General features: G+C 39.9%; 1 protein-coding gene and 1 long non-coding RNA gene across 4 annotated transcripts in view; one reads left to right on the top strand and one right to left on the bottom strand.

Moving 5' to 3' along the window:
* MYH11 (myosin heavy chain 11) overlaps positions 1–26,441 on the top strand; it is a 47,528-nt gene that overhangs the window by 14,281 nt on the left and 6,806 nt on the right. For 2 of the 3 annotated variants that reach the window (XM_032703939.1, XM_032703941.1), the window contains exons 4-36: positions 2,768–2,870; positions 4,595–4,615; positions 6,857–6,949; positions 7,861–7,924; positions 9,219–9,317; positions 9,936–10,079; positions 11,571–11,666; positions 12,052–12,170; positions 12,329–12,481; positions 12,939–13,112; positions 13,299–13,472; positions 13,904–14,018; positions 14,895–15,091; positions 15,244–15,365; positions 15,466–15,535; positions 15,679–15,839; positions 16,270–16,378; positions 17,004–17,135; positions 17,429–17,635; positions 18,016–18,153; positions 18,544–18,667; positions 19,117–19,288; positions 19,859–20,071; positions 20,216–20,360; positions 20,449–20,655; positions 21,698–21,802; positions 21,906–22,058; positions 22,461–22,709; positions 22,960–23,172; positions 23,861–24,073; positions 24,694–24,855; positions 25,601–25,729; positions 26,250–26,338. In XM_032703939.1, the coding sequence (XP_032559830.1) occupies positions 2,768–2,870; positions 4,595–4,615; positions 6,857–6,949; positions 7,861–7,924; positions 9,219–9,317; positions 9,936–10,079; positions 11,571–11,666; positions 12,052–12,170; positions 12,329–12,481; positions 12,939–13,112; positions 13,299–13,472; positions 13,904–14,018; positions 14,895–15,091; positions 15,244–15,365; positions 15,466–15,535; positions 15,679–15,839; positions 16,270–16,378; positions 17,004–17,135; positions 17,429–17,635; positions 18,016–18,153; positions 18,544–18,667; positions 19,117–19,288; positions 19,859–20,071; positions 20,216–20,360; positions 20,449–20,655; positions 21,698–21,802; positions 21,906–22,058; positions 22,461–22,709; positions 22,960–23,172; positions 23,861–24,073; positions 24,694–24,855; positions 25,601–25,729; positions 26,250–26,338 (4,665 nt within the window). The remainder of the gene's footprint in view (positions 1–2,767; positions 2,871–4,594; positions 4,616–6,856; positions 6,950–7,860; positions 7,925–9,218; positions 9,318–9,935; positions 10,080–11,570; positions 11,667–12,051; positions 12,171–12,328; positions 12,482–12,938; positions 13,113–13,298; positions 13,473–13,903; positions 14,019–14,894; positions 15,092–15,243; positions 15,366–15,465; positions 15,536–15,678; positions 15,840–16,269; positions 16,379–17,003; positions 17,136–17,428; positions 17,636–18,015; positions 18,154–18,543; positions 18,668–19,116; positions 19,289–19,858; positions 20,072–20,215; positions 20,361–20,448; positions 20,656–21,697; positions 21,803–21,905; positions 22,059–22,460; positions 22,710–22,959; positions 23,173–23,860; positions 24,074–24,693; positions 24,856–25,600; positions 25,730–26,249; positions 26,339–26,441) is intronic. The other variant, XM_032703940.1, reaches the window with a different exon arrangement.
* On the bottom strand, positions 1,573–3,538 carry LOC116794829. Its single transcript, XR_004359889.1, has 3 exons — positions 3,448–3,538; positions 1,796–1,945; positions 1,573–1,635 (listed from the first exon to the last, which is right to left on the bottom strand). It is a non-coding gene; the product is annotated as an uncharacterized LOC116794829 (long non-coding RNA).

The raw sequence follows: 26,441 nt of genomic DNA, 5'->3' as shown, positions 1-26,441 counted from the left end.
AGAGGCTTCCCACAGTGCCAGCACAGCCGGATTAAGAGATGTGTGAACGGGCAATTTTTGTGGTTCATTGCTTACTGAAACAAATGCTGGAAAATAAATTCTGTTGTTACTTTTTAGATGTTTCCAAAAGTGGAATTAAGCTAGGTCTCATATCATAATATTAACATAGAAGGCTTTCAGATTTTCAACAGCAACAAAATCTCCACTTTTTAAACCAATTTTTCCCAGTTATTCTCAAATGTACAAGAGCCCTAGTTACACCACAGGCTCAACCCACAACAGTGGGGCCAACCTGCTAGTCTCACCTTGTCCTAATTTGGAAACCTATTCTAGCTGAGATGATTTTCATTTAAGGTGAAGGTAATAGAGTCATGGAGGATTCAGTAGCTCATGTGGTACAAAAACTCTATTATAGCTGAACACTATATATGTGAGCTTATGTGCTTTAAATCCTGTACCAAGTTCCTAAAACAATGCCTGGCAAGAATTCCATTCTGTGAAGTGAACTAAGCAATTCACATGGTCTCCTCCTGGGTCTCCCCTGGTAAGCCTTCTTGACTGAACCTGACGTAGGCACCCCTCCTCATTAGCTGGTTTTCAAACACATGGTGTTTTATCACTGAGATGAAATCTAGATGTTGTCATACAGCTCTGAGGCATCCTTCAGAGTATAAGAGCTACTGATGTTGTTAAATGGATACTTGTTTGTCAGACCTGTCTATTGTCCTAGATGTTTAAAAATTATCTATGTTAAAATCAGATGTATTCATCAGCTGTAGATATTATTCTTCACTACTCATTGACCTTAGAGATTTTTTTTCTTATTGTAGCTGTTGAGATTCTGTCTGTTTTCCATTTCATGTTGAAGCATTTCCATTTCATGTTGAGGAACTTTTTATTGTCTACTTCAAAAGGAAGTTAAAGCCCCAAAGTCTATCTGCAGAAAACAGGAAAGCCCTTAGCCTGTGCAGAAGCAAAGAGTTAAGGACGAAGAACAGAACAAAATGTTAAGTAACTTAAGCATTACAGTATGATGGGATAATTACAAGTAAAATGATGCCATATATGGCAATACTCACAGGGATTCAGGGGAAAGCCAAATGATGGGCACTGCTGCCCTGGGAGAAAGGAAATGCAATTCATGGAGTGATGAACTACAAACAACCTTTAATAAAATGGAATAGTTCAAAGTTTGTTTGAAGAAAGTTGTTTTGGTTGTTTTTTTTCCAAAGAAACAAAGTTGTAAGGTAGATTTATTTGAAAACTTTGTATGCATATGTCTTCAAACTGGTGTGCTTGGTTTGGAATTGTTCCCAGGACACTTAATTTTTATCAATAAAACACAGAAATGTTTTAGCACTGAAGCCAAGGCAGAAATGAATCCAACCTCTAAACTGTGCAAATTAACTCAGGTCTTGTGAAAAGGAATCTATTAATCACAATTATTTCTGGTTAAAACTCTAAAAGCCAGAAGAAACACTTCTTATCATGTTGTACCTCAGGCAGGAATTGTTTTTTGTTTCCTAAGGTTTATATCAATGTCATTCTGTCTTGAAAGTTCTGCCCAGTAGTTACCCATATTTTTATTTCCATTTATCACTGGTCCTTTGGTAGGGAAAATTAACTCCTGATTTCCTAATTAGGAAAAGAAGCAGAACTGCAATGGATCCAGCTAAACAGTTTCAGATTCAAAAGAGGTGACAAATAACCATGGGATTTTTTTAATGTATTGTTCCTTTGTTTTTTTCAAAATCCATTTTAGCCTAGATCCAAAGAAAAAGAGGTCCAACTTAACATTCAGTTTGTTGCTCTGCTCACAGTACCAGCTTGATACAGTTGAAAGAACTAGTCTGTTACATCCATACGTGGTTTAATGCCCTCTGACTGCTGAGACAGGACAGTATAAAAACAATTTTGTCCATGTAATCATCAGAGCCAGAGGTATCTGAAAGACATAAGATGATGTAACACTTAGAGAGGAGAAGTAGCCTGGAAATGTTCTATTGAGAAACAACTGTGTAAATCTGCACTTTGAAAACCACTCTTTTGCTTTAAGAGAGGGCTTAAAAGTTGTAAATAAACCTCACCCTGGAAGTCTTCCAGGAGATAAGAAGTTACCATTGCCTTCCTGCTTCCCGAGGGACGCTGCCCAGAGCAGAGCAGGGATGCCAGTTCAGGTGCTCAGACATCTCCCCACGAGATGTCCCTTACTACCCAGTAAGGGACACCTCAGGCAGCTCCAGCCCTGGTCCCACTGAATGCAAGGAACATCTGGACACAGTGTTAGGATGAGGCAGAATCATTGGCTTATTCTTCCCACTGATCCAAGATGTTAGTCTACTTTAATGCCAGAGTTTCAGAAGAGAAAACCATTGTATTACTGCTGATGTTTTTTCTTACTGCTGTACCACATCTGTTGTCTTTTTTGATCTTAAAATATAAGCAGACTCCCTGCCAGTTCCACTTCTCATAAACGTTCAGATGCTGCCAAAGGAAGATGAACTGCGGTTCAAAAATGCATCATGTTTTAGAATTCCCTTAAAATGGCCCAATGTCCACTCCAAATACTGCTGGGACAGAGATATAGCTCTGATAATGCATTCTTTGCATGCTGCAGTCAGGTGGATTTGGAGAGATGGTGTTCTGGGGTAAACAATAACTGAGTCGGGCGTTTTCCAGTCCTGTTTTTATACAGTAATTACATCGACATGGCAGAAGGAGTCCACTAGTTACCTACCTTCTTTTGTGTTATTTTCTTTCCCCTCAGAGGTGAATCTGGTGCTGGCAAGACAGAAAATACCAAAAAGGTCATTCAGTACCTGGCTGTTGTTGCTTCATCACATAAGGGCAAAAAGGACACCAGCGTCACTGTAAGTGAGCTCTTTGTATCCAACTCTTCCTCAGGCCTCTTAGGGCTGTGCTGAGGTGACATTGTTAACAGCAAGTCACTGACTGTGGCTTGTCAAACAGTTGACATTATAAGAGTACACAGTTACGTCACAGCTCTATGTTTATGGAAAAGAAAAATTTGTTTGACACCATCTTAGGCATCAAATCAGAATGTACCTCAGGAGAACAGAAATATTCATGGCTTTCCATATGCATAGCACCTATTTATATCCCAGCATGAAGGCCTTGAAGTCTGCCAGGGCTCAAGTCCTTATTTTACCCTTGACCTCTGGCAACTAAGAAGTTTGGGAAAGCCTGTAACTAAGACGTGGTCCAACTGCGTCACAAAAATTTATACCAGCATTTAAACTTCCAAAGTTTTGATTGGATTTGTGAGTTTTCTTACTAACCACCAAAGAGTCCCAGCATAAAACTTGACTTTTCTTTTTACTCCTCTGTCAGAGGAGGCACAATTGAAAGGCACAATTTTTTATAAGTACTTTGTTCCTTCAAAATTCATGATAGTCTTGCCTTAGAGACTAAAGTTCATTTTCTTACTTTGAAACACAACACAAGCTTAGACCTCTCCATTTCCTGGAGATTATTAGCATGGTTGAGGCTCTCAGTTGTCTTTGCTGTTCTCAATATGACTCCAGGTCCTACGTAATTTCCAGCCTTTCGAATGTTACTTAGATTTCTGCAAAAAAAAGCAGCAATTCACTTTTATGATAAAACAAGCTTAATTCACAATGACGCTTCAATGTGTCCCAAATACAAGACTGGGTCAAAAATAAGAAATTAGCAGGGCAGTGGAAAATGAAGTAAAACCCTCATGACCACACCTGTGCTGGGTCCCAGAGCTGCCCTTGCCCAGCCTGTGTGCCGGCACACGGAGCACTCCAGAGCACAGGCTGTGCAGCCCAGGCTCTTCCATCAGAAATAACTGGGCTTTTATGTGCAGTGGATTCTGCTTTGGGCAAGGGGAGGGAGTAGATGTCATTTTGGGTAGTATTTTCTAGAAATCTGTAATTAAATTTAGTGGAAACAGTCCAAGACTAAAGGCATCGTTCTTCTTTGTTTAACGTTTGTGCAAAAAAGTTATTTCTTCCTCCTGAGTCCCTGCTCAGTGGCTGGGAGAAAATTAACTTGTGGTACCCAGGCCATCCCTAACAGGCATGTAACTGCAGTTGCTGCTGACTCCTCTGGGGAATTACATGAGTCCCAGGATTAAATTTGCCCTGAGACAGACCTGAAGGCAAATATCCATCAGATAGGAGCTGAGAGAAAGTCTAATTTGTTCAATAACGTGCTGAAAAAGAGTAATTCAGTGATTGGGACTACTGACACAGCAATCTCAGTCCTTAAAATCAAATGAATAGCAAAATGCCTCAGAGGAGAGCTAGGGATTTATCACAAAAATATTTGTCCTTGCCTGGTCCTGAAAGACTAATCTGGGGCTGGATCCAAATCCCATCCCTTTGCTTCAGGTTGTTGGTTTTTTTTCTTCAGCTAAAATGCTCTCTATATGTTAATGGTATTTGTACTCTTGTTATGTCTGCAGTAGATTGTTTGTATCCATATTCCTGGTTTATTTGCATGGAAACTGTGTATCGGTTATTTTAATACAGGAAAAAAAAAACAATAAAAATGTCTGTCTAACGGAAATTATACTGACACTTGTTTTATACCATGTTATTCAATACAGCAAGGTCCATCTTTTGCTTACGTGAGTAACTTAGACTGTTTGGTGTGTGTTTAAGGCACGGAGTGTAGATCTGCATGCTATTGTTGCACCCCAAAAATTTAAGAGATTTCATTGAAATATGTTGTATGACATGACAAAAAGCAACAATAGCACCAAATGCTCTCACAAATCAACCCTAACTGTGTCAGGCTCCATGGTAAAGAATGAGGTCTGACACAGGCAGGGTCATCTTTCAAATATCACTCTCTTCTTTATCTCTGTGTGTGTTCCAATTGCGATAGTTTGAACTAAATTTCCCACAATCCTGGAAGAGCCTTTCAGCCTGAAATTAAGTAACGTGATTTCTGAATGAAATACCCAAAGGCTTTCTGTGCTTCAGGTTGAACTTTTTAGGACTGCTGTGAAATAATTCCTAAACCTCACGGTGTTTGATTCGTTTGGCTGCATGCTTTCCACTGGTTATTGCTTTCAATTTCCATGTTGAGTCACATCCACAAGAGTTAGCACGTTCTTAGCTTGCTGTTATAACAGAGCAACTCCCACTGCAGCACGTGTCTGCAGGTGTGTTACAGCAGCTTCTGACAGGGAAGCTCCTCTCTTGTGTTGTGCCCTCCCAGCATCCCAGCATCCCGATGCTTTGGGAATACAGGCAGGTTTGCTGGCATATTCTTTGTGTTTCTGTGCCAGACAAGTGGGATTTTTTTTTTCAGGTTCTTTTTCCCCCCACCCCGACTGCTGCCTCTCAGACTCCAGCTATGACAAAGGGCAATGTGTTGTGTGCCCTGAAGTTAATTTAGTCCTTCCTTTGACAATCTCTCTGCAAAACAAATCATTCATGGTTGGCATAGGCACCTCTGTGGAGCTGGGTGGACTTGGAGCTGCACATGATGCTGCTCCTTGGGAGTCATGGTTTTATACCCCAAGTTTATGACATGGTTCAGTTCTCACTAGAAGCAGGTGGTATCTGTCTCAGTTTGACAGAGAAGGCTCTATTTTAGCTGTGACCATCTGATTTCAGCAACACCCTTCCCTTATACTGGAGTTTTTTTAAACCTACGGAGTGTAACTGGACAGAGTTGTTCAGTGCAGAGAATCTTCAGGGACTTCTAGGGATTCACTACTTATTCTAGGATTCCTGTATTAGCTCGTTTTGGAAATCTTCCCTCCCCCTATCTCCAACTCTTGGGTAGTAAGGTTTTTAATTATATTTTTGAGGTAGCTCTCATCATTGCCACAGACTTCAGGAGACATTCAGGAGCGACATTTAGAAAATGGTTACCAGTTTTGCACACTAATTGGAAAGCACTTTCATTTTCCAAACTACTTCCTAGATTCAATCAAAATATTGCCTTATTTTCTAATTAAAATTATTTGAAATATACCATATTATCTATGAAGGGCTTTTTCCTTTTTAGAGTGAGTTATTTGAAATAATGCATGTTACTACAGAGTAGTACTCAAAGAACAGGATGACAAGAAGCATATGTGAAAGTAAGTGGTGTCAGAGGACAGAGCTGAATGAAAAGTTCAGAAAAGATGGATACATATACAAAGGGTTTTTTAAACTTCATTGATTTGCTTAGAAATAGATTAGATAAGTAAATGGAATTAAATGAGTGCTTGTTTCATTGCATGATTTGTTACCTTAGAAAATACCAATCACAATTAACAATATAATATTAGGTTTGTGTGTTTGCATGAGAATTCATTATCCTGGTTTGAAATAAATCAATGCAATTCCATATTTAACCTAAGTAGCCTTGCATGACTCATTATTAATAGACTTGATGAAATCTGCTTTGTAGCTTTGTGCTGCATTACATTAAAATGATTCTCAGCAAGTTATTCTAATTACATTGTCATTTGCTAGCAAAGGATCTCAATAAACTAACTTGGAAAAGACATGCTAGAGGTTCCTGTAAGAATATCCCTTTTAAAAATGATATTAAACCGGAAAAAATAATTGACATTGAATGACCCCTCTTTTTAACAAAGGCCAGTCATGATGCTAAACAGATTAATAGAGTTTGATCTGTCACAGGCAACAGGGCTGGAAAAGGGTCATGTTTACAGGGCAGCAGTCAGTTATACAAATATATAAACACGAAGATTAACAGAGAATGAAAACAAATCCACATGAAATGCAGTATTCAGCAAAAAAAATTAGAGACTTAGATTTCACATGTTACTCCAGTGTACATGTGTTGGTTTAAACAAAGTAATTATGAATTTTAGTGTTAACTGCTTCTGAATGAATTTTAGGGTGAGCTGGAAAAACAGCTTCTACAGGCAAACCCTATTCTTGAAGCTTTTGGAAATGCCAAAACTGTGAAGAATGACAACTCCTCCAGATTCGTAAGTAGGAGAAATCCAGTTAATCCATGTGTGGGGGGGAGGTACAACACATTTTGAAACCCAGTGTATAGACAGTGGCCCCCATCAGTGCTTCTCATTAAAGAGGCTCTTAAAACTAATCCCTTAAAAACCGTGTGGAATTCTCCTCTGAAACAGGAATTTGGTGTGACAGAATATTAAAGAACAAGCTCAAATTTGACAATACCATTGTCCTCTCACTCTCTCTGTGTGACCTTCCAGAGTCCATTCCTGCTCCAGCATATATCCACCTTCAGAATATTTGCAAACGAAATCTGTACTTTCTTTCTCTTTGCACCACTGTCAAGTGTATACCTCATAAGGTATACATACACTCCGATGGTTAATATATTAAATGAAAAACAACTGGAGAAAAAATAAAAACAGTTATACGGATTTGAGTTACAATGTTGCGAGCTGAGGGTTGTCCCTCTGACAACACTTCTTTCTGGGAATGCTGGCAGACAACTGTTTGCCCAGCAGATCCTCGTCTCCTGCCTCTGCTCTCTCCCTGCAAGGTTCAGAGATCCATGCAGATCAACCTTAGCAGAGGGAGTTGCACAGTTCCAATGCTATTCCCTCATTGACCTTGTGGAAATCAAAGTAGAAAATAGATGCTGTCATATCCCAGCTTCCAAAGCCAGTAGGGAGAACTCCTTTCCCTCTATGTGTCTGAATGAAATGTGGGGGGAATTTGTGCAGGGGGATTATCAGAGAAGTTCACTTCCTTGAAAGGAAGGCTTTTCCAGGGGTCGTCCCAGCAGGAGGGAATCAAGCATGTTATTCTTAGGAGGGAGATGTACATATCTTATGAAGCAGATTTAATACCAATACTGGAAAACCTGGCATAACCTGAAAGAACAGCCCAATCTAGATCTTCCTTTCGTTCACAGGGCAAATTCATCCGCATCAACTTCGATGTGACGGGCTACATTGTCGGAGCAAACATAGAGACTTGTATCCTTTTCAGTGAGCTGCCCTGGAGGCTTAACTAGGGTGAGCAGAGGAAGTAAGATAAACAAGCTCCACTGCATGTCTAAGAAAGGCAAATATTGCAGAGCCTGGTATAAACAAAGATGGAGGGAAGTGGCTCCATTTGTGCTGGTATCAGCTCCTCAGTTTGTCTTGCTCTCACGTTTCCATTTTCAGGTCTGTTTTCCCAGCTACAAGAAAGTGGGCTACTGGCTGTAAACAGCTTCAAAAAGTGGAGGCACCATACCTAAGGCAATGGCAGAGGACTTTAAAAGCAGAGTCCTGATAAAAGGAAAATGGGAAAAGACCGTTCTGTGGTTAAGGCTGCATGTGACCTTGGGAGCTGTGCAGCTGTTTTGTTTCATACCAGCGCGATCCTGCGCAGGTCACTCCAGGTCCCTGAGGCCTACCATTCCAGATGCATAAAATGTTTTAAAACTCCCTGTTTCTTATTAGTGCTGTGAGAGGTACCCTGAAAAAGCTCTGAATGCTTGGTATTATCACTTACAGTTTACCCCAGAACTCGAGATTGAGAGTGCATCCCTGATTTCAAGTCCAGGTTTGGCACTTTGCCCCATCCCTCACGGCATGTCGGGATGAAGTCCAGCTGCTCAGTAGGGTCTCACCCTCAGCCATGTGCACCCTGGCTTCTCTAAGGGAAGGCTCCTGAGCCTCGCAGATTGAACGACCAAGTCTCTGGCAGCATGTGCCCTGCTGTTTAGCAATAGCAAAGGTCAGATGTGCTGTACTGGAATATAGGCATTCCAAGAAAAAGCATTGAGAATAACCTATTAAGGGAGAAGTATATATGATACCAAGTATGACAGCCTTCTAGTTCATGTCTGGAGGACTGAAGGGTCATTTTAACAAAAATAACATACCTTTTGTACTTACAATACTGGCCACAAGATCTTTTTTCCTAGCAGCCTCCCCTTATGTTGAAATAATCTTATTGGTACTTTATTTTCAAAGTAGTGTGAATTATATTGTGACTATTATTTTTATATCTCTGATTTTAGAAGCATTTATGTCTGTTGTGCTTATTACCATGATCACCAGCATTTACCATGCAATAAGAGGTAGGAAATGGAGCTGCTTATTGTGGAAAGGATAATACCAACACCAGAGCTCCTGCCACAGAATTGGACACATGTTCTTGTTAGACAAGCTCGTGGCAAATATTTCAGCAATGCTATTGATGGTTCTGAGACTGATGGCACATTCAAGGAAGGACTGAAATATGTCATTGATTTTTTTTTTTAACACACTTGACAAACAGATTTGCTTGAAAAATCCCGTGCTATTCGTCAGGCTAAAGATGAACGAACATTTCACATCTTTTACTATTTGATTGCTGGAGCTTCTGAACAAATGAGAAGTAAGTTACCTACTAATGATTCTCTCGTCTCATTGAACAGTCTGAGCAATGGCTCACCTAAGTATTTATCTTCATTTCTTTAATTGTATGTCACTCAATCCTTTCTATATATAAACAACCCTCTAGCTATAGAAAATAATTCTCTCAAGTGAATTATAAGAAAGCACCAATTGATATCCCCCTGTTTGAGGCAGGTTGTTTGCAGTTTACAGGAGATGTACACTCATTCAGATCCCATCCTGAATAATATCACGGAGACAAGTCGGGAGGAGTTATTCATTGTTTTACACAAAAGAAATTCTGAGTAGTTATATATGGCTCTAAATAAAAGAATTTTGGGAAGAATGGCTCAGCTTTGAGTCCATAGGTTACAAAATTACACCAAGATGCAGAGACATTCCCCAGTCTAATGAAAACTGGAAAAGTTAACACCATTAAGCTTGCTATATAAAGAGTTACTTTGAAAATTTTTGTGCACTACAAAACCCTAAACTCCTCATACAAGCAGTCTTCCTTTGGTGAAAATGTTGGGTTTTTTTCTGCTGCTCTTAAGGAGAATTCATGAACCAAGAGCATTAAGTAGATGCACTTAAATAAAGCTTTTTTTCCTCTTTTTAGATGATCTGTTGCTGGAAGGCTTCAACAATTATACCTTTCTATCTGGTGGCTATGTGCCTATTCCTTCTCAACAAGATGATGAGATGTTCCAGGAGACCTTGGAAGCCATGAAAATCATGGGCTTTACTGATGAAGAACAGACAGGTGAGAATTGTTAGCAACACTGTATTCAAGGTACACGTCACAAAATATAGGGATTCAAATGCAAAGGTTAATTCTGTTCAGAATAATCACTTTGCAAAATATACATATGAAGATGCTACATTCACATAAAAAAATTAAGATTATTTAGATTTTATGTCCATGTTTCTGTCCATCTGAATGAAGAATTGCAAGGCTTTTTCTTATAAGTCTCATAAATTCCAAAACACCTGCTTGTAGAAGGAACATGACATGTACTCCTGACCCATCTGAATTCCACAGCATTGATGCAGGGTCAGCATAGAAAAGTACTGTAACACATGGTGTTTTGAAAAGTAATTGGTGTCTATGAAAGGGAAGATTTCTCACTAGAAGAACTCTCTACACACCCGAAAAAGACTACTGAATTCAAGCCAGCTCTACCAACAGTAATGACCATTTAAAGCAATTTTTTCAGAACTTTCCAACAACTAGCGTGAAAAAGTTGCAAAATAATCTGATTTATTTTTGAAAGAAATGGAACAGGCTCAAATAGCTCATATGTATTCACTGATCCAGAGAAAAGAGAAATAAAAACACAGAGAACAAAACAACAACTAAACTATCTGGAAAACAGTTTTTCAGAGACATCCATCTGCGTAACTTTTACCTCACACTGTTGCTGGGAGCGTGTGGGGCTTCAGCTGGTGCATGCCAGTGTTCAGTGCCCTTGGATCCAAATTGCCATGCCCCAGGTGACACCTGGTGGCAAAACCAGCGTCATCCCATCACTTGAGCTTTGGAGCAGCTGAGGCCGCTGGCAGAGCTCCCTCACGTCCCACAGCTGCACCAGGGACTGAGGGATGCTGAGCAAAATCTGTGTCAATTTATCAAATAAGGAAATACAACTCCCTAGATTTATGCAATCTCCTCTGTAACACATCAGTAGGTTTTACTGCCTGAAGTTAGGTGACATCAAATTTGTGTATATTTTAGTACTCAAACATTAATCAATTACTTTCCTGTACTTTGACACTAACCCTTCAAAGATATGTATGCATCTGATTTCAGCCGCACAGCTAAATATCCACATGTCCCTGCACCTTCAGAAGTGCCACACATTTTTGAAGCTGCTGGTAATTCAGATATTTTTTTATTTTTAAGACAGAGGTATTCTTGAGTGACTGAGCAGGGAAAATGCTACAAGCCACTATGAGTGGGAGATTAATTCCTCAGATGTGGGGGTCTGTCAGGGGAGCCAGCATAACTTAGCTTGGAGGTGCTGGTGTTCCCAGACTGGCCCATTTACTCCACTGCACAGATTGCTGAAATTGGTGCTCAGCCAGCTCTCAGACTCCTGCAGTTTATGGCACAGCCCTTTAAAGCAAGCCTAACTCTTTCCCGAGAGGTACAGACTACCACAGGCAGTAGAATGAATCTGTGCTACTGCAGAGAACTGAGCTTTCCAAATGTGGCCATTCTGTTCTTCCCTTACATGATCTGGTTCTCTTACAGCAATACTGAGGGTTGTTTCATCTGTCCTACAACTGGGTAACATTGTCTTCAAGAAGGAGAGAAACACTGATCAAGCTTCTATGCCAGACAATACTGGTATGATTTACCACTTTAAAACTGAGTTACCATTAAGAAATTAATAAAATAGCAACTTAAAAAGCACTCTTTATCAGTATTTTTTTATTTAATTGCTATTACCTATGTAGCTATGTAGACTTTTAAACATGTACCATACTTAAAAACAGCTCAATTATCACTACCATTTCTAGTAATCTTGAATCCATAAATTGATGAACAGTGAATTTGTTGCTTGGATCACAAATGATACTTTTATGGCAAGTGTCATCTCTTGTATGTACAACAGAGGAGCTGTTAAGGAAGATAAATAACTTCACATACTTGCTGAGCTACTCATATTCACACTTACTGACCTGCTAAGAGAAAATACCATCTGAAATAAAGTCTCACTCTTTTATTCTAGCTGCACAAAAAGTGTGTCACCTGATGGGGATTAATGTGACAGATTTCACAAGATCTATTCTAACCCCAAGGATCAAAGTAGGACGAGATGTTGTCCAGAAAGCTCAGACCAAAGAGCAGGTACCTGTGCAGTCTGCTCAGCTCTCCTGAAGCTATTCTCCTTTTTTCTTGCATCTTATCAAAAGGGAAATGTGGGTTTTCTGTCTCATTATCTCTATAAAAACTAGCAGTTAAGTGGGTTTCTCCTTTGACTTCCAATTTCCACCTACTTTCTCCAGGCGGACTTTGCCATAGAGGCTTTGGCAAAGGCAAAATTTGAGCGTCTCTTCCGTTGGATCCTCGCTCGTGTGAACAAAGCTCTGGACAAAACAAAAAGACAAGGTGCTTCCTTCTTGGGGATCCTTGATATTGCTGGATTTGAGATTTTTGAGGTATGTACTGTGGGGCACAAGCTGACTAAACTCCATATTATCATGCAGTGGTTTGGATATGAGGTAACAAACATCTAAGTTCAGAGCCACAAAACCCATTTGGTTCTTTCAGGCTGGCAGCCCATGGCCAGCACAACCCACAGGTCTGCTACACCTGGCTACACCTTGCCTTTTCTGTGGGCAGGAAGCTCTGGGATCTGGTAGAATGTTCCTACAGGGCTCAGTTTAAAGCCAGGGCCTGCTTTTTACAGTTTACAGGTCCCAGTACAAAGATTTACCACTTGAGAACTTACTGTAAATTTCCAAGACATTATATTGGAAAAATATAGATCTTTATATTTGAATTAGTCTAATATGCAAAAAATAAATAGAAAATAGCAACTATCATCTTGCCATTTAAGTTTGCTCTTGAAGGTCTCTTTCTAACATTAGAAATTCACTTTTTTCCCCTTCACAGATCAATTCCTTTGAGCAGCTGTGCATCAACTACACTAATGAGAAACTTCAGCAGCTTTTCAACCACACAATGTTTATACTGGAGCAAGAGGAATACCAGCGAGAAGGCATTGAATGGAATTTCATTGACTTTGGCCTTGACCTGCAACCTTGCATTGAGCTGATTGAAAGACCTGTAAGATAATCTCTCTATAGGTGGGATACTGCACAGGTTGCATCAGGGCTGGTTATGTCAGTACAATAAGAGAGGTCTTTAAGGTGTTTCAGATCCTTTATTGCCTGGTATGATTTGTAACCTAAGGGGGAAGAAGGTGGTGCTCTGTCTTTGTCAGATACTGATCTGATATCACTCCCATTGCAGACCAACCCTCCAGGTGTCCTGGCTCTGCTGGATGAAGAGTGTTGGTTCCCCAAAGCTACTGACACATCCTTTGTGGAGAAGCTAATGGCAGAACAAGGCAACCATCCCAAATTCCAGAAGCCCAAGCAACTCAAGGATAAAACTGAATTCTGTATAATGCACTATGCAGGAAAGGTACTGGACAGATTGAGCTTTTCTGCCTTGGGGAATTTGGATTCTTTGATACCCAAATGGTAAAAGAGAAACACTGCATGGATAAGGGGTGGGTTTAATCATGAAATGCGTATATTAAATGGTTTAATTATATAAAATATGAAGTAAGATTTGCAAAGCAGTCATGGTTGTGCTAAGCTCACAAGGAAAAAAAAATAACCAGCACTGAGGTTATTGAAAATTCAAGTAATCTGGATTCTTTTCTAGCAAGCAGACATTTTAAAAATGCTAGTATATGTGAGAATAAATACTCAACTCAGCTCTCAACCCTAGAAAGCATTTCACATTATTGTTATTTGTATGATGTTGTGTTAATACAGTGCCCTGTGTTCTTGGGCACTGCAGATTTCTTTATCAAGAGCAGATTTTTGACGTAGAACTGTTCCCTGCAGGTTACCTACAATGCAACTGCCTGGCTAACAAAGAACATGGATCCACTAAACGACAATGTGACCTCTCTGCTGAACCAGTCTTCAGACAAATTTGTAGCAGACCTTTGGAAAGATGGTATGAATCACAACTCTAAATCAGTGATGTGGTTCAAAGGGAGAAACTCCTACCAGAACTTTTTGACAGCCACCCCTTGCTGGCACAATTATAAACATGATAACCATAAAAGAGACTGAACTAAGAAATGAGAATAACATGTTCTAAAGATATATTTATGGAACACTTCATCAGATAGTTTTAAGCACTATGAAAAAAATTCCTTACTTAATATAATTCAACAACAGAATAATAATAAATGTTCCTGAATATGTGATATTGTAGACCTCATTTAATACAGGTTATTGTTGAGTTCTCTGCCCAGTTCTCTCCCATGATGTATAATCTGCTTGACTTTAGTTGAGGAAGTCTGAATGCTTGTAAAACACTTTGTCTTTAAAAAGTTTACATGGATCTGTAACACATATAGTACAGTATAAATATTTAATTCATGGATATAAACATGCATTCAAACACCACTAAGGTGGTTCTGAGTTATCAAATAAGTGAGGGAGATGATTAGCTAGACTTTGAGAATCACTGGATGACAGATGGGAATCAAGAGCTGATGTTGTTCCTGGTTCTGACACCAACCTACCAACTGGATATTTTGCATTAGGATTGTCTGTTTTAGAGCAAACAAAATCAAATATATCCTGGATATTCAATTGCTTCATTGTGTCACTAGTTAACAAAGATCCTCATTTTCATGTTTGACAGCAGTAGACTATTTACCCAGAAGGTCTTTTAGTACTTTTGTCAGAATGCTTCTACTGCATGAAAAACAGAGTGGTCCTCTTTGGCAAGTTGTAGTTTAACAATGCCAGTGACAGGTGTAATGTGAGGCAGGGACAGTTTATATAAGCAGTTCCACTCACACTTTCTTTTCCATTTCAGTGGACCGTATAGTCGGGCTGGACCAAATGGCCAAGATGAGTGAAAGCTCATCACTCCCTAGTGCTTCAAAAACCAAGAAGGGCATGTTCCGTACTGTTGGACAACTCTACAAGGAGCAGCTGACCAAACTGATGACCACCTTAAGGAATACCAACCCCAACTTTGTCCGCTGCATCATTCCAAATCATGAAAAAAGGGTAAATTTCAAATGCTCAATCTTCACATTATTCCTGCTGAGCTCTCACTGCACGTGACAGAGCTGTTTGAATATCTTCAAACACAGTTACGTGGATGGTAACATTTCTGTAAATCTCTACTGTGCTAAAAATACCTTCTGTTCCCTTTCCAGTCTGGCAAACTCGATGCCCATTTAGTGCTGGAGCAGTTGCGCTGCAATGGTGTCTTGGAAGGTATCCGTATCTGCCGGCAGGGATTCCCCAACAGGATCGTCTTCCAGGAGTTCCGTCAGCGGTAGGAATCCCTCAGTCCTAACTCTGGGTTTAATGGTGGTTTAATACATGCAAACCAACTAACGTGTTTCAGCCTCCCTAACATAAACATCTTTTGGCAGATATGAGATTCTCGCTGCAAGTGCTATTCCTAAAGGATTCATGGATGGGAAGCAGGCTTGCATACTCATGGTGAGGAAAGCATTTTCGATCCTATCAATAATCAGGTCTATACTTCCTATGTAAAAGCATTGAGACTGAACAGAAATAAGAAGTGATTTTTAATACCCTAAACCTCAGCACTGGAGTTAACAAATACCCCTGTTTTCCCCCAGATCAAAGCACTGGAACTTGATCCCAACTTGTACAGAATTGGACAGAGTAAAATCTTCTTCAGAACTGGTGTTCTGGCTCACCTGGAAGAAGAGAGAGACCTGAAGATCACAGATGTCATTATTGCCTTCCAAGCTATGTCCCGAGGCTACCTGGCAAGAAAGTAAGAATATGTACTAACAAAAAGAATGTCTTCTGCAGCAGAGTATCTACAGGGGCCTTTAGTTCTCCATATAACAAACTGAAGATATTAAGACATGATTTATTATTTGTATTGCATTAGAATTCAACTTGTGTCCAATGAAGGACTCACATGCAGAACTAGATGTACACTTCATCATCTGTGCCTACCTAGGGAGTGCAAACAGCCAAAACCAGAAGACTAAAGAAAACACCAGGCAGTTAACCAGTTATCACTTTCCTCAGGAAAGTACAGGCACTGTTTAAGCAACAGAAGAACTTGTGCCAGACTTCTCAAACCACGTGGCTACTCAGCAGACTCTCATGCCAGAGTTTATTGGTTTAACGTGTATATCTTGCAGACAATTTGTATTCTCAGACTGAACCAATTTGCTTTATGCTTTTAATCACAGGGCATTTGCCAAGAGACAGCAACAGCTGACTGCAATGAAGGTTATCCAAAGAAATTGTGCTGCTTACCTGAAGCTGAGGAACTGGCAGTGGTGGAGACTGTTCACTAAAGTGAGTCACTGTTCACTAAAGTGAGTGGATAATTAGAACACAGAGTAAAACTGAATTTTCTGAACATGCAGAGTGATATAGCTGTGGGGAACACAGTAGCTCAGGAATTCCCTAACTGTGACACTAAACATCCTCCTCTCACTCACACAAATTAAGTCTATTTTCCTATTGAAAAGGCTCAGGTTTTTCAAGAACGGCCTTTAGTTTGGATTCAGAAAACTGCTCCTACCTCCATTGATTCCAGGAAAACATTGATAACTATCTCTGCAACCAGAAATAGGCAGTAACACACACCTGCATGGGCACATTGCCTTTCTATGCAGAGGTATCTTTTGTACATTATCAATGGATGAAAACAGGCCTGGAGCCATTCCAAAAGTGACACTGTCGAAGGCACAGGTGCTCACAAGGCTCCAAGAATTACCACAGAGATGGCCAAGAGCAGCACTGCTGAGGCTCACTGCTTTAAAGACGTTCACATCAAGCATGGCTGGACAGTATTTGTCCAGTCTTGAGCAATGACAGCACCACCACTACTGCCAGTCAGCCCAGCACCTTTAAGTACCGTGCTCAGCAACATCAATACTGACAGGAAACATCCTTAAAAAAACCTTTCTATTTGCAGGTGAAACCACTGCTGCAAGTCACCCGCCAAGAGGAAGAAATGCAGGCCAAGGATGAAGAACTACAGAAAACTAAGGAAAGACAGCAAAAAGCAGAGAGCGAATTGAAGGAGCTGGAACAGAAACACTCACAGGTAATTTACAGCTCTGAGCCTCTGGGAAACACCAGCCATTCTTTTACCATTTTCAGAAGCTATAATATATTATAATGAAGGTGTTTCTTTCCCTTGTACTCATGATTGTATTCACAGTGATGGTCCAGAACAAAAGTTCAGTACAGACAAACTCCCAGTTTCTTCATAAAGGCCCAACATCCACACGAGAACGTGTGGTAGAGCTGCCTGCCTGTACCCCAGGACTGCCCAGTAAAACAACACTGTAGGGCAATTCACAGTCCAAGCCTTAACTTCCTATTTTATCTGCATAGCTTGTTGAAGAGAAGAACCTCCTTCAGGAGCAGCTTCAGGCAGAAACTGAACTGTATGCTGAGGCTGAAGAGATGAGAGTCCGTTTAGCTGCTAAGAAACAAGAGCTGGAAGAGATTCTGCATGAGATGGAAGCCAGAATTGAGGAAGAGGAGGAGCGCAGCCAGCAGCTGCAAGCAGAGAAGAAAAAGATGCAACAACAAATGCTGGTAAGGAGGGATAAGTGACAAATACAGACAATAACTTGGGTCTCACTGAGAAAAACCGAGACTGGCAAACCTCAGATCCTGCACAGCCCTCTGCAGAGGGCATGTCTATGCCACTGAAGTAAGAACAATCAACTGATGCTCTTTCTTCCAGAGTTCCCTTCTTCCCCACCTCAACTTTAAACAATCTTTTCTCTAAAAAAGTATTTTAACAAATCTTTCCTTCAGTGTCACCAAGTATTACGATTGTCTAGTTCTTAATAAAAACAACAAAGTCTACAGCATACTCCACACACTGTAACAAACATGAAGTATTTCTTAATCTAAGTGGTATTTTTTTCTCCAGAACTAATGTTTTGTGGATTTCTTTTTCTCCCTCAAAGGACCTTGAGGAACAGCTGGAAGCAGAAGAAGAAGCAAGGCAGAAACTGCAACTTGAAAAAGTAGCAGCAGATAGCAAGATAAAGAAAATGGAAGATGATATTCTGATAATGGAAGATCAGAATAACAAGCTAACCAAAGTGAGTGTTCTGGGTCCATTTCCTTACTCTGAAAACAATGAAAGTTGAGAGAACACCTTCCCTTGGGTTTCGACTAATTTCAACCAAACTTCATTATTAAAACTGGCAGTAAGCAAGTACTTTTTGAAAGGGAATGCTCCTGTGAACTGAGCCCTGTACTCACTTAGGATCCTTGCACAGGATCCTAATAGCAGCAGGTTAGAGAACATGGAAGTCACAGACACCACTCCTCAGTTCCTCTGTAATCAAAAATTTGAAATGTATCACTACAGTCTCAAGAAATACAGCATAAAAAGACAGTTTCTTGGACATTTTTTGTAGGCAGAGAGCTGATTCATGATCACCAATGACAGAGACTTTTGTTAACAGAAGTATTTTATTTTTCTTAAGGAAAGAAAACTCCTTGAGGAAAGAATAAGTGATCTAACAACAAATCTTGCAGAAGAAGAAGAAAAGGCCAAAAATCTTACGAAGCTCAAGAACAAACATGAATCTATGATTTCAGAACTTGAAGGTAACATAAGCAATAGTTTCTTAGGATTGTTTTTATTTGTTGGTGGTGGTTTTGTTGTTGCCTTGGCACAGAACAAAAAAAACCAATGAGAATATGGAGAGAACTTCTAAAAAATCTGTGGGGTGTTTTCCAAACTTTGTATGCTAAAACCACTTTGTACTTGAGAATCACCAAAACCCCAGGGTGCACAAACAACTGATACATTTTATTTTTTACATAAAAAAGAGAGAAAATTTGAGAAAAAAAATTAATGCTTCTTTTGGAGAAAGATAAATGAATCTTTAGGATGGCTAGAAATAAGGTATTGCATGTTGCTTGAAAAACACAGTGACTTGTAGTTAAATGTATGGCCACACTCGAGCACAGAACAATTTTTGCTTAAGTTCAAGATCAGACTAAGGCCTCCTTTCACTACCACACTTAGGTGACCAAAATCCTTCATTTTTCAGTGCGGCTGAAGAAAGAAGAGAAGAGCAGACAGGAACTGGATAAAGTTAAGAGGAAGTTGGAAGGGGAGGCGAATGATCTACATGAGCAGATTGCAGAGCTCCAGGCACAAATTGCTGATCTGAAGGCACAACTAGCCAAGAAGGAGGAAGAGCTGCAGGCTGCTCTAGCCAGGTATTCACTCCTGAGCCCAGGCTGGAACTTGTCTTGTCCCTTCCCAGACTGTGAGAAGCTGCAGCCATGAATCTCATTTCTCAGTTCATCCTCCATGTGTGCTTCCCCATTTTCCAAATTTCATTTTGCAAAACGTAATTACACTATTATTATTATTATAATCTTATCTCCTGGCATCAATGAAAACTCCTCTTCACAGAGGCAACGGCAATGCTGTCAAGTAAACAAGGAAATGTAATGAAATACTTCATTGGCAAAAGGCAGAAATTAATGAACAGTCTGACCTTGATCCACTCCAGAATCTCAGTGAATTTTCTGTATAAATTTAAGAGTAAAAACATTCAACCAAAACATTTGCTGAATCAGCTGATCAGCATCTCCAGCCATTGTGTCCCAATAAAGCACATCTGTGACATCCCTCTTGTATCAGTCCCCTCGCCCCTTTTTCTTTGGTACTTTCTTTCACAGAGGCTATAAACCTTTAATCTCTGTATATTTACTCCCTCAAAGTGAAATTATTCTTATTATTGTTTTTTAATTTATAAAATTGAATACTCTCTTTTCAAAAAGGCTGGAAGATGAAACTAGTCAGAAGAACAATGCCCTCAAGAAGATCCGTGAATTGGAATCTATCATCTCTGATCTCCAGGAAGACTTGGAGTCTGAGAGAAATGCAAGAAACAAAGCAGAAAAACAGAAGAGAGACCTAGGTGAAGAGCTGGAGGCTCTTAAGACAGAGCTTGAGGATACTTTGGATACCACAGCCACCCAGCAAGAGCTCAGGTATGGAGATGTAGCACATGGGGCAAAAGGAAATGTCACCAAGCCCAGTACAGTGCTGCCCAGTGGCTGTGCAGCAGTGCTATTTTCCCAGTGACTGCAACGCTCTTGTCTGCTGCTGCTCCATTTATGTGTGTTACCTTCCAGAGCAAAGCGGGAACAGGAGGTCACAGTGCTGAAGAGAGCCCTGGAGGAGGAGACTCGAACTCATGAAGCTCAGGTCCAGGAGATGAGGCAAAAGCACACTCAAGCTGTGGAAGAGCTAACAGAGCAGCTGGAACAATTCAAACGGGTAAAGAGAAATCCATCTTGCTGAAAACTATCTACGGGATAACACGGTTGCCTTTTATAAATCATCTTTCTTCACTTCATGCTTGTAGGCTAAAGCAAACTTGGATAAGACCAAACAGTCACTGGAGAAAGACAATGCTGATCTGGCTAATGAAGTCAGGAGCCTGAATCAGGCCAAGCAAGATGTGGAGCACAAGAAGAAGAAGCTGGAAGTACAGCTGCAAGAGCTACAGTCCAAATACACTGAGGGAGAGCGTGTTCGGACAGAACTCAATGAAAAAGTTCATAAATTACAGGTAGGAAGAATCTTGACATTTTGCTGTGGCACCCTGGGACTGAAAAGACCAGTTTATACTGTTCTGTGAGGGTGGATCTGGAGGAAAGCTGGCCCTGCAGCCGAAATGCTCATTTTTTTTGTCACCTGTAGGGTTCCTACCTTAAACTCCTACCTCAGTTATCACACAATTAATCAACTGGAACCATTCCATCTCATGGAACTGAGAGCTTTCACTCTCATCATCCCTCTGTACATACTGCAGTCTATAATGTCCCTGCTGATTCAGTGATCACGATGCATATCCTACAGAGTTTATTCTGTTAGTTCATTTTTGGGTGGGGGGGAAAATTGGTGGAAATTTGGCTTCTGGAAATGGATTAGACAGCTATAAAACACACAAGAAGTGCTCAGAACTTTGACAATGAAAGGAGAATGCTCACTTACCTACAATCTTAGAAATAACTAAAGGTAATTTAAAATGGTTCTTTGGTAGATGTTTAATGTCCAGCTACACTAATCAAAGTTATTGTTACATCCTGTTCATAGCTGCAGTAAGCTTTCATTATTTTAAGCTGGGGGATAAATAAGAAAATATAATCAAAATGCATCTCCTTCTGTCAAAATTGTGAAGGGGAAGGAAAATCCATCAAAAATCCCCATTCTCCTTTGCAGTTCATTGCAAGGAACATACTATTATTGCTTTATGAATGTGACTAGGTTTGATATATAGTAATAAAATACTAAGGGGTAAACTAGACAAAAATGGCATTAGGCCTTAATATACAGGTCACAAAGACAACATGCAGACACTGCAGAGTCTGTGTGTAGAATTTATTTCCAGAGGAATTAAATCCCACATATTGTCCAGAAACATTATGGTAAAACTGTGAATTGCAGTTAAGCCAGAAACTGTCAGTGCTTGAGGCAACCCAGAGGCATAGGAGCAGATTCAGATCGTGTTCAAAGTTCAGATTTCAAACAAAAGCAAGCAAACTGAAGTTTGGAGGAAGATTTTGAAGTTGTGCAAAATAACTGAGTTTATTCTCTGTGATGTCTCACAGGTGGAGGTTGAAAATGTTACCAGCTTGCTCAATGAAGCAGAAAGCAAGAATATCAAACTGACCAAAGATGTCGCAGCCTTGGGATCTCAGCTACAAGATACACAGGTAAACTTGCATCCAAAACCAGTTCACCTACAATGTTTATAAAATTCACTATAAAAAGACCTAAACTAATGACTGTACTGCCAACTTGATGTGGTGACTGCAGGAGCTGCTTCAGGAAGAAACACGGCAGAAGCTGAATGTGTCTACCAAGCTTCGTCAGCTGGAGGATGAGAAGAACAGCTTGCAAGAGCAGTTGGATGAAGAAGTAGAAGCAAAACAAAATCTGGAGAGACATATTTCAACACTGACAATACAGGTATCAGTGCCATAGCTAAATCATTAGCTCCATCACTGAGTTTTGTCAGTAATTCCAGAGGATCTGTAGAATTATCCTGGCACAGCATGTGGACCTTCAGGGAACTAGTGCTGTTAGCCCAGAAGGCATCAGTGAAGCTCCCCAGTAGAGGCAGCAGCCTCCTTCTCCTTCAAAGCGTGATCTCTAGGACAGGTACAAATGCAAGGTAGCTCCAAAGATAGTCTTGCACACAAGGCCTGTATGTGCATACAAGGTCTGTGCTCTGCCTCATTTTATGAAGGCTGGGTGATGGGTCACTGGCTTCAACAAGGGTCAAATTTGATAAGCTCTCCAGGTCTTAGCTGTCTCCTGGCCAAGTTTTGTCACTGCTACAAAGATGTGTCCTCTGAATTCAAATTTCAGCTCTCTGACTCCAAGAAGAAGATACAGGAATTTACCAGCACAGTAGAATTCATGGAAGAAGGCAAAAAGAAACTTCAGAAGGAAATTGAAAGCCTCACACAACAGTATGAGGAAAAGGCTGCTTCTTATGACAAACTGGAAAAAACCAAGAACAGACTCCAGCAGGAGCTGGATGATCTGGTGGTGGACTTGGACAACCAGCGTCAGCTGGTCTCCAACCTGGAGAAGAAACAGAAGAAGTTTGATCAGGTATGGATTTAAGATTCTCCCTCGCTGTGTTATCACCTAACTTCTCTGGAACTCACAGAGTGTCCACTGGTTTAGTGAAAAGGGACAAAAAATAAACTACATTTTAATCACACACACACTGGTTAATTTTGTATTTATATGCCTTTATCAAAAGCAGAGATTCTTCTCTGTCATTAACAACTGACAAGACACCTGCAATAGAAAAACCCTTTTACTAATGACTTCCTGTATTGGCACTACCTTTTCACAGATGCTAGCAGAAGAGAAAAACATCTCTTCAAAATATGCAGATGAAAGGGACAGAGCAGAAGCTGAAGCAAGAGAAAAGGAAACAAAGGCTTTATCATTGGCCCGAGCACTTGAAGAGGCTTTGGAAGCCAAAGAAGAACTGGAGAGAACAAACAAAATGCTGAAAGCTGAAATGGAAGATCTTGTCAGCTCCAAAGATGATGTTGGCAAGAATGTAAGTTTTGGTCTTAGAACAATATCCACAACAATAACTTAAAATAGAAGCTAAAAAAGAGATCATTGTTTTCAGTGTGGGAAATTCTCTGTAGCACTCAAATCCATTCAGCAAGATCAGATATTTCATACAGAACTCAAGGATTATTCCTTTTGTGTCCAAATTTTCAAGGGACTTAGCAAAGTAACTATAAGCTATCTTTCTTTTTAACATAATTTTAAGCATGAAGAAGATTCTTATTGATTTCTAAGACTGAAAAAAAAAATAAATTAAAGAGATTGTAAATAATTTGCTGGTTTATTATATAGCTTTGAAATTGTAAACTCTGCAAATCTGATTTTACTACTTATATTTGCCACCTGCCTAACATTCACTCATACAACTGCAGCAAATTTCCAATCATTTCTTTTGTTACAGGGACATGATTGATTATATTACTTGCAATACTAAATAAATTAAATTATGATATTTGACTAGATTAAAAATGGAATAAAGGGAATCTCTGGTTATTTAAGACAGATTGCAAGTGTACAAAAAAACCTTAATTTACCATTTTCAGTGCAAATTAGTTTGTTCATTGTTCACAGCTGATAATTCCAAATGCAGCCTATACTGCAGGTAGACTGCATTTAACTAGAATTATTTTTATTTCTTATAACGTGTCTATTAAATTCTCTTTGCTTGAAAGGTGCATGAATTGGAGAAATCTAAACGGACCCTTGAACAGCAAGTAGAAGAGATGAAGACACAATTAGAAGAGCTAGAGGATGAGTTACAGGCTGCTGAAGATGCCAAACTCAGGCTGGAGGTTAACATGCAGGCCCTGAAAGGCCAATTTGAAAGAGATTTACAAGCCAGAGATGAACAGAATGAGGAGAAGAAAAGACAACTCCTTAGACAGGTACCATTCCCTATTTTTGCTGTTGTAAATATCTAATCAAGTCCCCAGCCACATGCCATTATTAAAACCTTACTATAATGAGAAGAAAACATATTGCCTTGTGCTTGGTAATTATACTGAAAAAGGCAGGAGTTTTTTTTCTGTTTCTGTAGCAGGTGCATAATTGCCAACAGATTTAGCAATTAAACTCTACAACCAATATAGTATAAATCATATCATTTGGTTTTTCTGACATAGTCAGAACCACCTTCCCTATGTTCTCAGTGCAAGTGAAAAAAGACATCTTCCAATATATCTGCCTTCCAAAGGTACACTGAATGGATACAAAAGCATTGGAGATGAAAACAGACAGGATAGAACTTGTAAAGAAGTGTTGTGACAGCAAGGACAACTGCTGTAGTCATCATCTTGTAATATACACACCTCCGTGAATACAGAACCCAAACTGCTGACTTCTTTCAAAAATCTGTAATTTTGGGACAAAATGGAAATCTATCTTAACTGCCAGGGAAATCAGTTAACAGAGATATGGGGTCTGTATATACTATTCAGACATACACAGAGTTTTTAAAAGGGCTCAAGGACTTTCCTGAACTGACCCTATTTCCTTTAATGATCAGCTCCATGAATACGAAACGGAACTGGAAGATGAGCGGAAGCAACGTGCCCTGGCAGCTGCCGCCAAAAAGAAGCTGGAGATGGATGTTAAAGACCTGGAAAGCCAAGCTGACTCTGCTAACAAAGGCCGGGAAGAAGCCATCAAACAACTTCGTAAACTACAGGTATCTAAGCCCACAAATACGGTTTTTCCCACTGCTGTGTTTTGAACAGCCCCAATACAAAAGTTAGGTGACATCTGTGAACTTGATGCCTACTACAGATGGTTGGTTAGAGGTGGAATTTTAACTAGACTCCCATATTCAAATATCTGTATTTTGACAGTCAGTTTGAATGACAATGGAAAATTCCACAGGGCAAATAATTAGAATCTTAAATTTCATCATTGCAGAGAGCTTCCAAAATTCTCTATCCAACACTCATCTGCTATTCACCTACATGAAGGAAAACAAAGATTCCCATGTAGAGAAAGGGTTACAAGACAAAATGTATTATAGAGCTTCAATCCTGGTTCTAACAGTTGATTAAAGAGCATAGAAGACTGTTCAGGAATCATGTTGTCTCTGAATTAGCATGTTCCTGTTTACACCATAAGTCTCCATATCAACTGTTCTGTCATACACTGACAGCTAAACAACGAAAATGGATGTATCAGAGAGATGAAGACTGCACATGTACCCAAACATTCCGAGGAAATACGGACAATAGGCATTATAAAAGATGCAGTGTGCAAGTGGACACATTGCCCTTCTTGCCACATCATTTCAGACCTTTCCAACATGTGCTAGCTGATCTTTCAAGAAAATACCATTTAAGCAGCATTATGACAGTGTAAATGTGTATGTGTTCTGTTCCATCCAAATTTCTGCCTATTGAAATAGTGATAAATCTGTTATTCTTTTCAACAAGGCTCAGATGAAGGACTACCAAAGAGAGCTGGATGATGCACGGGCTGCCAGAGAAGAAATATTTGCTACAGCCAGAGAAAATGAAAAGAAAGCAAAGAGCCTGGAAGCAGAACTCTTGCAGCTTCAGGAGGTAAAGTGGGAAACTTAAAGGAGTATGAAGGAGACTACACATGACCTCCAGTAGCAAAACAGAACTGCAGTGAAATAACCTAACAGCTATCAGGGACTGAAAGCTGTAAGCAGCACTTGTAACAAGTTCCATGTGCTCCATGCACTCCACTGAAGTTGTTGGATCTACATCTGAGCACAGTCAGTTTAAGCTGAAAAAAATCACCTTGGAGAAAGGCACAGATCCAACACAAGTTGTTTTCAATAGCTATAAATTCCTGAAGTCTTGTTAGTGCTATTATTCCTACATGTATTAAATGGCAATCTTGTGCCTAAAACCAATAAAATAGAAACCAGCTGACCGGCTGGATAAAGGGTATTTCTTTGCACTTCCCTAGGATTTATGACATGACAAGAATTTATTGTTAACAAGACAACCATCTTATACCAGTTTTAGAAAGTTTACAGTCCTTTGTGTCATGCTGTAACTGAACATCTACTTGCTCATTTCTTTACTGTGCTGCCTTTTCCTTTTCTCCCAGGACCTGGCTGCTGCAGAGAGAGCTCGCAAACAAGCAGATCTGGAGAAAGAAGAGATGGCAGAGGAACTTCGAAGCGCTTCCTCTGGAAGGTAGGGATACACTGAATTATGCACAAGGCTGTAAACATGCTACTGAACGTCACGTGGCTGCCAAGAGAAGTTATGTTCATTTCCCAACAGCCATCTGGTCTTG

This window comes from Chiroxiphia lanceolata, chromosome 16 (genome assembly GCF_009829145.1).
Source record: "Chiroxiphia lanceolata isolate bChiLan1 chromosome 16, bChiLan1.pri, whole genome shotgun sequence".
Taxonomy (NCBI): Eukaryota; Metazoa; Chordata; class Aves; order Passeriformes; family Pipridae; genus Chiroxiphia; species Chiroxiphia lanceolata.
The sequence above is the reverse complement of the archived record's forward strand: the minus strand, read 5'-3'. Positions and strand labels throughout refer to the sequence as shown.